This window comes from Gracilinanus agilis, chromosome 2 (genome assembly GCF_016433145.1).
Source record: "Gracilinanus agilis isolate LMUSP501 chromosome 2, AgileGrace, whole genome shotgun sequence".
In the NCBI taxonomy this organism is placed as follows: domain Eukaryota; kingdom Metazoa; phylum Chordata; class Mammalia; order Didelphimorphia; family Didelphidae; genus Gracilinanus; species Gracilinanus agilis.
Window position 1 is genome coordinate 506692196 of NC_058131.1, and position 14301 is coordinate 506706496.

A 14301-nucleotide genomic window follows, 5' to 3' on the forward strand; every position below is an offset into this window, starting at 1 on the left:
TGTCCAGTTTCTCCCACTTATAAATTTAGTCTAAATTTTAATGTAGGCTTATAATTTATATTGCTGTATTAAAATATATGTTTTACAAAATTCAACGTGTGTCACAGGTGCACATGTGAATGCACTTTTTAAAAATAAGTCGTGATTTTATTGCATAAAGAACTCTAAGGTGAGAGGACTACCTACTCCCACCCATTTTGGAGGTCAGCACCTGCTCTGTAAATAACAGTCTTAGAGTTGCCTAAATAGTTAAAGAGACTTCTTTGGGGATACAAACCCAGGATGTGTTAGAGGCAATACTTTCTAACTGAGGTCATCCCTCTATCCACTACTATACTGCCTCTCCTATATGTAAACATGTAAAAACATCTCAAGTAACTTTTCTTTCATTCTAGCAGGTCCTTTCAAGCTGGAAAGTTTTTTTTTGTTTGTTTGTTTGTTTGTTTTTTGGTAAGAACCAAGGCTATGTGTCTGTACTCCAAAGATTAGCCTGGTTCCTGAGATTCATCAGCACACAATATTGGACTTTTTTGCTCAGACCTCCTTAGGAAAATCCCCTACTAAGACATGCAGAGGCTGGTCTGCATATTGCAGGGTGTATGTCCATCCTTGTGAAAACAACCAGAAAATCTTTCCCTTCAACTTCAAAACGAGACTTTCATTCCACCCTTTAAGCAGTATCCAAGGACACTTCCAAAAGTTTTATTGCACTATGGGTGGCCTTAACTGACTGGCTGCTCCAAGCAAGCTATTTCCATTCTCATCAGCTCTCTGTGGGAGGCTCTAAATAACAGCAATAAGAGCCACAGGAACACTCCAACGGCAAAATAGCAAAATAGGGATAAGATTCCTCCAAAGGAGAACCTCAAAGTAAAAGGGAGGTAATAAATTCCAGAAATAGAGGGTGTGAAAATGGCCTTTTGAATAAGAGGGATTCCACAATTTCAAGAAAGAGTATTAGGCCATGGGAGTAGGTGTGGAACCATTTATACCCCCATGATCCTCCCAACCAACCTGAGGCCTGAAATTCCCTAAATATGATTAAATTCATTCCAAAAGTCTTAAAGGCTACCCTGAGATACCATACAAATGCAATTACCCCTGGAAAGGGACACATTTTAGATCCTCAGTTTAGGACTAATTTAACAAACTGCTTTTGCATCTTGGCAGTAACTGAGAGCTGAAAGGAGATGTATGTACGAGACCTAGCATAAATACATGAAAGTGTTTATGGAAGGGAGATAAAAGAGTAATGGTGAAAGGGGAAGAATGACAGTAAGCCATTTAGGGCCTAGGATCAGTCATAGGAAACAATCATATTAAAACAAAGTTTTGAATTAAACTTTCACCATCACTCAAGATATTCAGCCTTGTGTCCTTGTATTTTTCATACCAAGGTCAGGCTTTAAACCATGGAAGTGGTATAATTAGTGCAGTCTTGGAGGTACTTCTCAAAGTCCCAAAAACAGAAACATCTATACTTTTCCTTTTTAGTAAATGATATTGACTTCTTCCTAGAATTACTTCCCGCAAATGTAAGATATTCCTTCAATTTTTGAATCCCTTCTTTTCTACAATATGTATGTTTTCCAACTCTGATGTTCAAGACCACCTTCATCCAATTTCCTTTCTGCTTAGGGTCTTTGTTTTCTCTTTCTCACTCTGGGTTTATAACCACATAAGCATACCATATATTTCTACCTATTACCTTTGGGATTCTGTTTCCAATCTGCAACCTTCAGTTAGTGATAGGGCCAAGACTAAAATTAGAAATATCTCCTGGTTCAGAGACTAGTGTTCTTTCCACTATAACATTGTCTCTCTTGACCCCTTGTTCTACTCAAACAAGTATTAGACAAAGGAAAAAGAGAGAAAAGACATAGAGAAACTCATGGTTGAAGGCTAAAAAAGAGAGTATTTGAAAAAGGAGGTAATGTTAATTATTTAGCTCAGGAAAATAAGTTAATATCTTCTATGCATAAAAACTGGATTAGTAAATTTTATGAGCATATATTTTGGTACATCCCTCTCCCCACCACCAGCATAAAGTCTTTTTAGCATGAAAGTTGTTCTGTTTCAATAAATTTAGGCTCTACATTTATTTTTATTATTTTTCAGATGTTTTAGTGAAGTGTTTTGTTTTTAAACTAATGTTTTTTCCCATCGTTTTAGGTTAATTACACGTGATCTCTATTATCAATCACATTGTGCAAGATGGATTAGCAAGATGAGGGACTGAAAACACTGGCCATCTGAAAACTAAGCAAGCTCACATGCTAAATCACTTTTTCCCCCTGCACAAATTATGATCACAATGACATTTTAGAAATCATGGCATAGAAATGAGGCACATGTTCATGGAATGAGATTATGGAACAAACACAGAAAGTCATGCCTCACCACACAGATAATTTGATCTTACCTTTTTCTGACATATAGCAGATATTTCAGCTGTAAGGGGAAGGTATACAAAACATCAACAGTGAAAGAAAGCCCAACTTAGCAAGGGCATCCAGGTAGAAAAAACAAGTTTAGCATAATATTACCTCTGGAATTAGCCACAGAAATCTATATTGTTATGATAAATCTCCAATATGGGTATCTACTTCATCTTGTCTACACTTTTAGACCTAGGCAATCTCTATAAGGGCCACAAAGTAATCAGAGCTCTTTTTCATCAGTGACCAGTGGCATGCATCATAACCATCAGCTTCATCATTATTATAATACCTTACCTTTATATAGAGCTTATTCCTGCATACATTGTCTCATATGATATACATAACAACCCTGTGAGGTAAGTAGTACAAATATTATCCTCTCTTAAATAAAGTTACTAAGGACCTTAAAGAACTAAAGAGTTAGATCAAATAAATCATAGAGATCTGTTGACGATAAAAGTGTAAATACAGTGCCTGTTATAAAGTAGTATAAATTAATAATTATTTTTCATTCATTTTTGTCTTTTAAAGTACCACCCTCGTTCAGTTATTCTCAAATTTTTTGGTCTCACAACCCCTTTAATTCTTAAAAAATCTTGAGTATTCCCCAAAGAGATTTTATTTATGTCAGTTGAATCCCCATGTTTACTTAGTATTAGAAATATAAATGCCTTAGCATTATTATGAAACCCATTTTGACTTTGTAGATCCTCTGAAAGAATCTTGGGGTTCAGGGAATCTTCCGACCATATTTTTGGTAACTACTGTCCTAGTTAATGAATTTGAAATTTTAATGCCCTAGGTTTGCTGGACATGTGGGGTTAGTTTAAGTATAACACTAAAACTTTAGACTATGTTACTCAGGTCTACACAATAACAATACTTCTACTTCAAAAACCTAAGAATTTTATCAATTCATCAGTTGCAGGTACTTCATTGGTACCTACAAAAACCACAAAGATCCCAATCTCATCAAGACATAATAGAGATTTTCATAAAGTTGCTGTAGCCCAAAAGCTTCATTACCTAGTGGCCAACTTTCTGGTGGCAAATGTCTCTAATTCTAGCAAAACTGATACTCTGACAACCAACAGGCCCTTACTCAAAGCCTTTCCTGCTTAGTAGAGGCTGTCAGGGGTACTCAGTTTCCATTAGCATAGCCATGATAATTATACAATTAATAATAATGATGCTTTGGAGAACTTTAGAGTAGGAATTACTCATTGGGTATTTTGTTTATGCACTGCCAAATAAAGAGACTAATTGATTTCTTAGCACAAAATTCTTTATTGACTATATCAACCATTTTTCTCTGCCATATCTTCTTTAAGACAGTACTTATAATGGAATCCCTCAAGCCTCTTTAACCCTACATAAAGGCTGCACATGGCATGGCTAGTGAAAGCCAAACTATCACTATACACATTGGCAAAATTTTTTAGTACATTCTCATGTCCTATTCCATCCTAACTTGATCTTCAGCAGAATGGTAGGAACTGGATGAGTAGCAATGGTTGCAGGAGGGTTGGCTGGGAAACCTTTTCCCAGGTTTATTTTTTTACCACTTTAAGTCAACTACCATTCTGTTTGTAAAACCCAGGTCACACACAGCACCAAGTCTTAGACAGAAAAGAGAGTGTGTGTGTGTGTGTGTGTGTGTGTGTGTGTGTGCGTGTGTGTGTTTTCAAAGTTTCATTTTGAGTGATCTAAGTGATCTGAGTTCTGTACTATCTCAATGAAAGTATTTGCAGCATCAAAACTCTCTTAAGTCATTTGTCCATATGGAAAACTATGGTGGTCAATGGTCTCTGTATTTGCTATTTGTGTCTGCTAGTGATTGCTTAGGGAAGGAGTTCTAGCTGAGCAAACTAGTGCTAATTGCTAACTCCTAATTAGTTCCATCAATTGACCATTAGAAATCAAGAAGGAAACTTAAGGACTAACTTAAATTTAGCTTTCCTTGGAACCTTTGGATAGCCATGGTAAAGAGCAATAAATAGGCATAGCAAAAGTATAATTTGTATGGTGAATCTCTGAGTAGAACCACTTTTAATGATAATGGTAATACAGTTGCACTCAAGATTTAGCAATGGGTGGGTAGTGATATGGTTAATAAGTAACAAGGGACTGTAGTAAAGTGATGGTTGTAGGAACACAGAGAATGGTGCTAGATGTTAGAGATGAAATGAATGACAAATGATGAACTCCTGATTAAAAATTAAATATACCTCGCAGGGAGTTGGTAGACAATATATGACTAGAGGCTTTACCTACTTAGCCCTACGGCAGAACCAAGACCAATGAGTCAGGAATGTGGAGGGAGGTCAATTTTAGCACAATATATGAGGGAAAAAATTTTTTTTATTTCTACCACTCAGAGACATGTCCAAAAATGGAAATGGCTGCTTAATGGAATAATGAGTTCCCAGTTAATGGAGGTTTTCAAGTAGAGGCTTCATGTCTGGAATGTTACACATCTAGAATATCAGAGACTCCTACTTTGAGTAAAAGTTGAACTTAATGACTCCTAAATTACCTTCCAACTTAATATTCTATGATTGTTTTCCTCTGGAATTCTTTCCAACTTATGAGACCTAGCTGGTGACATGAAAGCAATAGGAACCATGGCAGGGAAAGTGATTATTAATCCCTAAAGGTCAAAGAAAGAATGCTGGCCTATGCCAGATATGTACAGAAAACTTCTGAGAAATAAGATTCAAAAATTTCATAGATGATATATGTCATCTTTTACAACATGACAAACATCAAAATACATATTGCATTATAGCACATGTATAACTTATATGTCCTGCCATTTCAGGAAGGGAGAGAAGGAGAGGAAGAGGAAGAGAAGAAAAAGAGAGAGAGAGAGAGAGAGAGAGAGAGAGAGAGAGAGAGAGAGAGAGAGAAGAGATGGGGAAGTGAGGGAGGGAAAAGAAAGAGAGGGAATATGGATTGCAAAACGTCAGAAAAAAATTTTGTTACATGTAATCTGGAAAACAGATAATTTTTTTAAGTTCATAGAAATTACAATATAGATAGCCAAAGACTCTAAAAAGAAAAAGTAGTTCAAAGGCAATGAGAAATTCTCATAAAGTTAAAACTTATGATATAATCAGGAAGGATCAAATTGAGAAGGAAAAGATGAAGTATCTAAAGAAACTGATGTGGCTGTATAGGGAGTTGTACAATGAGTTAATGGTTTTAAACTTGTATTAAAAATAAAAGAAGAGCACATAACCAAGGAATAATACAAGAGTGGCACAAACTATAAGAGAAGCATCAGGAAAGCTGAGCTAAGGAATATGAATAAACTGAGGACAATAATAAAAGTGTATTGAGCAGTGTTTATGAAGCAGAAAAAAAAACAAGGGAAAGATCAGCCCATTGTATTGGAAGATGAAAGGAGAACTACTCAATTCTCATCTGTTTCTATTGCCCTGTAAAAGAGAGTGATCTTCACACTGGAAAAATTAAATCAAACATAAGTAAACCCAAAATAAATAAGTCAAAGTAAGAACATCCTCTAATTCTTCTAAATGAATTCAACTCTTCATACTTATGGTCAAGAATTTAGTAGGTGCAGAAAACATTTCCAGTGTTTTAGTAGCAGAAATAACATGTTTGCCCCTAGTTAAAAAGAATAATTAATGAATATAGAAAGCTTCTTCTCTGCCACTATCCTTTCCCCCTCTTAAAGCATCTTCCTCAGCACTAGTGTCTCTTAAGTAAGTGACATTTTGTGCATCTTGCCCCTGAGGACAGTTGAAAATGCATTCCTCAGGGAGACAAAAATCCTAGCTCTGGCAAACTTCCCAAAACATATCCAAAATATGGAAAACAGAATATTGAAGAAAAAGTCACAAAACCACCAGATGTAATCTTTAGAAATAGTAGGAAATGGAAGAAATGCCAAAAGGATGGAAGAACAACAAATATTGTGATTTTCAAAAATAGGCAAGGTATGGGACATCATTCCCTGGAAAAATTCTAGAAAGGATTATAAAACAATGGTTTATGAGTGCTTGGAAATGGAGATAAAAGGAATTACTAAACAGTCATCTTAAACTACTCCTTAACTGTTGTTTCTGAGGACATGTTTAATGGATAGAGAACCAATCTCAGAGTCAAGTACTGCCCACTTCTGACAAATTCTAGCTCTATGACTTTGGGTAAGCCACCTAACCTCTCCGTGCCCCTGGCAAGTACTGATCTGCACTGGTAGTGATAGCTGCCTCAAATATATATCTCTATATCAATGGAATCACAGGTCCAGTTCAAAAGAAGCTTAAGAGTGATCAAGCAAATGCAATAAATATGGTGGGTCAATCTGGGTGGCGGAAAATATTTGACAAAGTTGCTTATAATATACTTGTGAGATTAGATGATTGTGGACTAGATAAATGTTGCTTACTATATCAATACTAATGTGAAAAGATGCCTTTAGTGAATGTGAAAAGACTCTGCATCTGGCTGTCTGAGGCTCTACATGTTTATCAGTAACTTGAATCAAGACATAGAACAATTAAAGTTGCAAATAATGAAAATTGGGAGAAATAACTAATTCATTTGATAGCAGAAATAGGATCCTACAAGGTCTTGAAAGGTTAAGATTAACCTTCAAGACCCAAAATTAACATGATGAAATTTGATAGGGATAAATATAGTCTTGTATTTAGCTTTGTATTTTTTAAAATACATTTTATAATTGCATAATGTAGAAAACTTGTATTAATAACTCCTTTAAAAAATCAGACGGGGGAAAGTTTACTTGATGAAAATTCAATATAAGTCAAAAGTGTGAAACAAGTTCTAAAATACTAATGCCATTTTAGACAACATTAATAGAAGTAGGAAGAGGGGTTAGCATTCCACCATTGATACTATGGAAAGGACCAATCAGTGGACATTACAGAGAGGTAAACTTCACTTCAATAGAAGGAATGCTGCCACAAAAGTTCTATTCTGATACTTCTTAATAAAATAGAAGTAGCCCTGGGTTTTCAACAATACGCTAGAACAGTGATGGTGAACCTTTTAGAGGCGGAGTGCTGAGCCCCACCCCCTCCCCATCTCCTAAACTAAGTGCTGTGCTGGCCCTTTCAGACACCACATGCTGGGTATACCCTGCCCTCCCACCACTCCACACAGGGGAAGGAGAAAGTGCTCCCGGATGGAGGGGTGGGTGAAGTGAGGAATGTCCTCAGCCAGCATAGAGAGGAGGAGGGAAGTGACCTGAGCACTCTGCTCCCCTCCAGCTCTACCACCCACCTTAGCCACTGTGTGTTCCCATTGGGTTGCTGGGCAAAGAGGCAGGGAGGTGTGGTGGAGAAGGGGAGGGGAACAGCTCTACCTGAGTCCCTTTTCCTTTCTAGTAATGAACTCTGGGAGTGGGAAGGTGGGGAGGGAGGATGGCCAAGTACCCACAGAGAGAACTCTGCATGCCATCTTTGGTACCCGTGTCATGGATTCACCATCACTGTGCTAAAATATCCTCTGGGAGGATTTATCAAGTTAGAAAAGTTTCGAGTAGAATTTGAGCTCCAAACACTCTTCTATCCAAGAAATAGCAAAGATACACCAGAAGAAGGTTGGTGAAAAGGTGATTATTGTCAAAGATGCTCCATGAAACAGACAAATCTACAAAATAGCCCCAAATACTTTTCAAGACACCTCAAAGAAGGTATTCTAAAAGAATGTAAAAGATCAAAGATGATATTTTTACCTCCCCCCCAAAATAACCAAAAAAATCAACTACCAACTCATATATCTATTTTCTCATTTATATAAAATTTTTGTGGGAATGGTATAAGTTGATTCCAAAAAAAAAAAAACAGAAAGACTTTTGTAGAAGCTATTTTACAACAAATTGCATTTTTATAATAAGATCCCATTATATTTTTTTGTTTGTTGTTTACAAAAAAAATTTTGACAGAATAAAAGACAGCCTTAAAGTCTCTTTTCTAAAAAGATACTTTCCATGTTTTATTGAGGTCATACAAGATTCCAATATGAGGCAACACAGAGAATTCTATGTAGTAATACTAAGTCATAAAATAGTCAGGGGGTAGGGAGAGACAGAGCGATAGAGACAGAGAGAGAGAGGGAGACAAAGACAGAAAGAGATAGACATATAGATATATAGATATAGATAGACATAGATAAAAAGATAGATAGACTGATAGATAGATATGTATCTGCCGTGGAAGATGTGCTATGAAAGACAAATGGAAGAGAGATTCTCTGAAGATGATGAGGTTCTCCAGATGCTTCCATTTGCAAATAACACTGTACTGACTACATCAAGCTCTGTAACACTTTAGGGCTGTCTCAGTAAGATCCAATCTTTCAAAGGATATCAATTAGAAAATATACATGAAAATTAAAATAGATGAAAAATGTGTATTGTTCAGATCATGACATGCATTTAACAGGCAATCCCTTGAGTTATTCCATAATATTTATAATAATTTGAACAAACACTAAAAATAGAAAATTTCATGGGCTCATAATAAAATAGTAAAAGAAAATTGGATTGTATATCTTTTGGGAAGGAGTATAATGCAAAGACGATCTTCGTAACCAATATGTATAGAATGCTATGTTACAGAATAATCAAAATTTCAGGTGACCCAAAGACAAGGGAAAGACAAATGGTAGATATAAGCAAGCTATGCCATACTACAAAATATGACTAATACATGACAAAGTATATAAAAAAGACATCGTAATCAAAAGTAAATATAACCAGGAAAGGAGATCCATTGTATATGTAGATCAATTGATAAATAACAGATAGGACAGCTAAGAAGAACTGCAGTGACATCTATGAGACAAAGGCCTCCTCACTAGCTTCAAGTCTCTCTTCATTCCAATTCAAACTACAAACAAAAGTGTATTTTACTGAAGTCTATATTTATCTAATCATGTCATTGCCCTACTTTCAATAAACTCTAGTGGTTCTCTATTGCCTTTAAGCTCAAATATAATCTTCTATTTGTCATTTAAAGCACTTCACAGCCTTCTTCCTACCTATTTTTCTAACTTCTTTAAATATTACCCACTTCTTCCATGCACTCTGTAGTATAGTCAAACTAACGTTCTCTTTGTCTCGCACTGGAAGCACAATGTAAAAAATTTCCTAAGCCTGTATATGCATTTCTAAGCTCTCTCCTCAGCTCTACTTCTGCATCATCAACTGCTCTTTGGACATCTTGAGATGGCTATATAATATGCCTTTCAAGGTCAAACTGTCTAAAAGAGAAGATGGCAGAGTAGCAGCATGAAAAGTTGGAACTGCTCTAAGAATCCTCTCAAATCATCTTTAAAAACATGCCTCAACAAATACTGGAGGCACAGAACCAGCAAGGAGATGGAGTGAAGTAACTCTCCTGCAGAAAATAACTTGAAAGGCAAACAGAGAGGGTCTATTTCACTGGGTAAGGGGAAACTGGAAGTAAACTGCACACAGAAGAGTACAAGCCACTCATCCCCTACCCACTACTCCAGGTTCCACTCCTGGGAACAAGCCAACTTCCAGACTCCGACCCCCTGCCTAAGCCAATGGGAGAGCAATCCATGCCAACAGCTTGATGTACCAGGGTTTGGCACAAGCCTGCAGTAAAGCCCCTAACCCCAGGGCAAAGTACCTCACAGTGCTCTGAGCCGTACAAGCCATCAGCAGTCACTGGAGGAGACTGAATCAGCAGCAGGAGGTGGCTTTCAGAGCTCTCAACCCACAGGCAATCATTATACCACCTTAAAAGAGCTGAAAGTTGCAGAAAACCAGAACTAAAACTGAGGATAGCAGTAAGGAAAAACTGAAGTTTAAGAGAGTGTACCCTCTACCCTGATAAGATGGTCCACCTTTAAGATAAAAGTAAAAGGGTTTTTTTTTAAAGGCTGGGAAAATGAGCAAACAGAAAAAGAAACACCTAAACATAAAAACAAGGCAAAACCTCAGTAGGGGATCAGTGAGATTAAAGCAGTCACATGCAAAACTTCAAAGAAACATGGGAATTAGTCTCAGGCACAGGAAGAGCTCAAAAAGGAATTAAAATATCAAATAACAGAGGCAGAAGAAAAATGGTGAAAAGAAAAAAAAGTAATGCAAACAGGAAATAGCTTTAAAAAAGAAGAATTAGTCAAATGGAAAAAAAAGGCATAAAAATCTAATGAGGAAAAGAGTTGTTTAAAAAGTAGAACTGATTAAATGGAAAAAGAGGGGGAGAAAGAGTTCCATAAAGAAAAAAAAGAGAAAAGAGTTCCATAAAAAGTAGAATTGATCGAATGGAAAGGCTCACAGAAAAAAAGCATTCTTTTAAATTAGAATTGGGCAAATAGAAGCTAATGACTTCAAGAGACAACAAGAAACAATAAAACAAAATCAAAAGAATGAAAATATGAATGATTTCATTTAAAAAAACAATTAATCTCAAAAATAGATCTAGGAGAGAAAATCTAAGAATTATTACCTGAAAGACATGATTAAAAAAAAGGCCAGACATCATATTACAAGAAATTATCAAAAAAAAAAACAGCCCAATATGCTTTAACAAGAGGGTAAGACAGAAATTGAAGGAATCCATGGATCACTTCCTACAATAAATCCCCAAATGACAGCTCTCAGGAATATTATAGCCAAAGTCAAGAACTCCCAGGCCAAGGAGAAAATACTGCAAACAGTCGGAAAGAAAAAATTCAAATATCATGGCACCACAATCAGAATCACACACTGGTGTAAAATAGAGAAAAGCAGTGAATTAGACATGCAACTAAAAAATTTTTAAAAGAACAAAATAAAAAATCTCAATTTAAAGACCAAACTGGAAATCCTAAAAAATCAAAGGAGAAATAAATTAATAAAATTAAAAATAAGAGAATTATTGAACTAATAAATACTAGGAGTTGTTTTATGGGAGAGGGGGAATATCAAAAGTATTACCAGTATCAAAATGAAAAGGGTGAATTCACCTCCAATGAATAAGGAAATTAACACAATCTTTAGAAGCTATTTTGCCCAATTATATGACAATAAATCTGACAGTCTTGGTGAAACAGATGAGTAATTTCAAAAATATTCATTGATTAATTCCCATATTGTATGAACTATCTGGCAAAATAAGCAAAGAAGAAGTCCTAACAAATTCTACTTATGATATAAATAATGTGCTGATACCTAAGCCAAAAACAGAGAAGGAAAATTACAGACCAATTTCCTTATTGATGCAAAAATCTCAAATTAAATACAAGCAAAGAGACTTTAGCAATATATCACAAGGATTATTCATTACCTTCCATTTTAGAACCAATACTGTGTATTGGTTCCAAGGCAGAAGAGCAATAATGGATAGGCAATGGTGGTTAAGTGACTTGCACAGGGTAACATAGCTAGAAAGTATCTGAGGCCAGATTTGAACCTAGGGACCTCTCATCTATAGGCCTGGCTCTCAATCCACTGAGCTACCCAGCTGCCCCTACCAAGTGGATTTATACCAGGAATACAAGGTTGGTTTAATATTAGGAAAACTATGAGCATAATTGAACATTTCAATAACAAAACTAAAAGACATCACATGATTATCTCAATATAAGAAGAAAAATAAAACCCAGTGGAATTGCTCATTGGTTTTGGGAGCAGGCAAGGGAAAGAATATGATTCATGTAACCATAGAAAAATATCCTAAATTAATTAATTAAATAAAGATTTTTAAGAACAAAAACAAAATAAATAAAAAAGTAGAAAACTTTGAAAAACTTAAAATACTGATAAAATACAACAAAATAAATACAAAAAAAAACACTGATAATATACAAAAAAAAACACTGATTAAAGCTTAATTTTATTGTCGTTAGTACTTGGTTACATTTTTCTTCCACTTGAAGCCTAGGGTAAATCTAAAATACCCTTCAGATTTTTTTTCTTCAGATTTTTTTTCTTCAGATTTTCTTTCCTTTTGGGTCAGAATCAGTAGCAGAAGTTTGAGAATGATAATCAATTCTATTATAAAACTCATCACAGGAGACCAGATTTATCAACAGTAAAGGACCTACCAAGCTTTGAGACCTGTGGTGAAATGTAGGGCTTCCTTTTTATTAACAGTCAATTTGAAATTCATTTGATCTTTTGATTGTTAATAAATATTGAAAGCCATTGCATAAGCTCTAGGCATGTCCCAGGAATTTGCAGGGAACTAATTAGGGTTCTGATTTATATGGAGTAGAAACAACTCAGCAGGAGTCATTCTGAATTGTCATAGTATGTTTTCATATCATAATAAATAAGAGATTGAGTGCAAAAAAATAACAAGAAGAAAAAGCCTTTGACAAAATGCAACCACTGTTGAAAGCATAGGAAGAACTTAACCTCCATTGCTCTTCTGCCTTGGAACCAATACACTGCATTGATTCTAAGATGGAAGGTAAGCATTTAAAAAAATAAATAAATACCAACTGGTTATAATGAATAATCCTTGTGATATATTGCTAAAGTCTCTTTGCTTGTATTTTACTTGAGATTTTTGTATCAATAAGGAAACTAGTCTGTAATTTTCCTTCTCTGTTTTTGACTTAGGTACCAGCACATTATTTATGTCATAAGTAGAATTTGGTACGACTTCTTCTTTGTTTATTTTGCCAAATAGTTCATACAATAACAAATACAAAAATAAAAGCATAGACATTTCTTTAAAATAATGGATAGTATCTATCTAAAACCATCAGCAAGTATCATCTGCACTGAGTATAAGTTAGAAGACTTCACAATAAGATCAGGAGTAAATCAAGAATGCTCATTAACGCCACTATTATTTAATATTGTTCTAGAAATGCTAACTTTAGGAATAAGAGAAAAAAAAGAAATTGAAGAAATTAAAGTAGGCAACGAGGAAATTAAACTATCACTCTTTGCAGATGATATCTGCAAAGAATCCTAGACAATCAATTAAAAAACTAGTTGAAATGGCTTTAGCAAAGTTGCAGGATATAAAATAAACCCACATAAATATTCAATATTTCTATATATTTCTAACAAACTCCAGCAGCAAGACTTAGAGAAATACCATTTAAAATAACGTTAGACAATATAAAACACTTGGGAATCTGTTTGCCAAGACAAACACAGGAATTATATGAACACAATTACAAAACACTTTACACAGTAATAAAGTTAGATTTAAACAACTGGAAAAACATTAATTGCTCATAGGTAGGCCAAGCTAATATAATAAAAATGGCAATTCTACCTAAATTAATTTACTTATTCAGTGCCATACCAATTAAACTATCAAAAAATATTTTATGTTACTAAAAGAAATAATAAAATTCATCTGGAAGAACAAAAGATCAAGAATATCAAGGGAATTAATGAAAAAAATCATGACAGATGGTGGCCTAGCGATACCATAATCTGGTACTGGCTAAGAAATAGAATTATGGATGATTGGAATAGATTAGGGGTGAATGACCTTAGCAATCTAATGTTTGATAAACCTAAAGATCCCAGCTTTGGGGATAACAACTCATTGTTTAACAAAAACTTCTGGGAAGACTAGAAAACCATCTGGCAAAAATTAGGTATAAACCAATATCTCACTCTATACCAAGAGAGTGTCAAAATGAGTATGTGATTTAGACATAAACGGTCATACTATAAGTCAATTGGGGGAACATAAAATAGTTTACCTGTCAGGTTTGTGGAAAAGGGAAGAATTTATGACAAAACAAGAGAGAAAGAACATTACAAACTGTAAAATGGATAATTTTTACTATATTAAATTAAAAAGCTTTTGTACAAACAAAACCAATGTAACCAAGATTAGAAGGAAAACAACAAACTGGGGGAGAGGGAGGAATTATAACA

At 35.0% G+C, this 14301-nt stretch overlaps 1 protein-coding gene across 3 annotated transcripts in view; it reads right to left on the bottom strand.

Moving 5' to 3' along the window:
* UNC79 (unc-79 homolog, NALCN channel complex subunit) overlaps window positions 1-14301 on the bottom strand; it is a 310022-nt gene that overhangs the window by 227963 nt on the left and 67758 nt on the right. For all 3 annotated transcript variants that reach the window (XM_044662137.1, XM_044662136.1, XM_044662138.1), the window contains exon 8: window positions 2423-2451. In XM_044662137.1, coding sequence (XP_044518072.1) covers window positions 2423-2451 — 29 coding nt within the window. The remainder of the gene's footprint in view (window positions 1-2422; window positions 2452-14301) is intronic.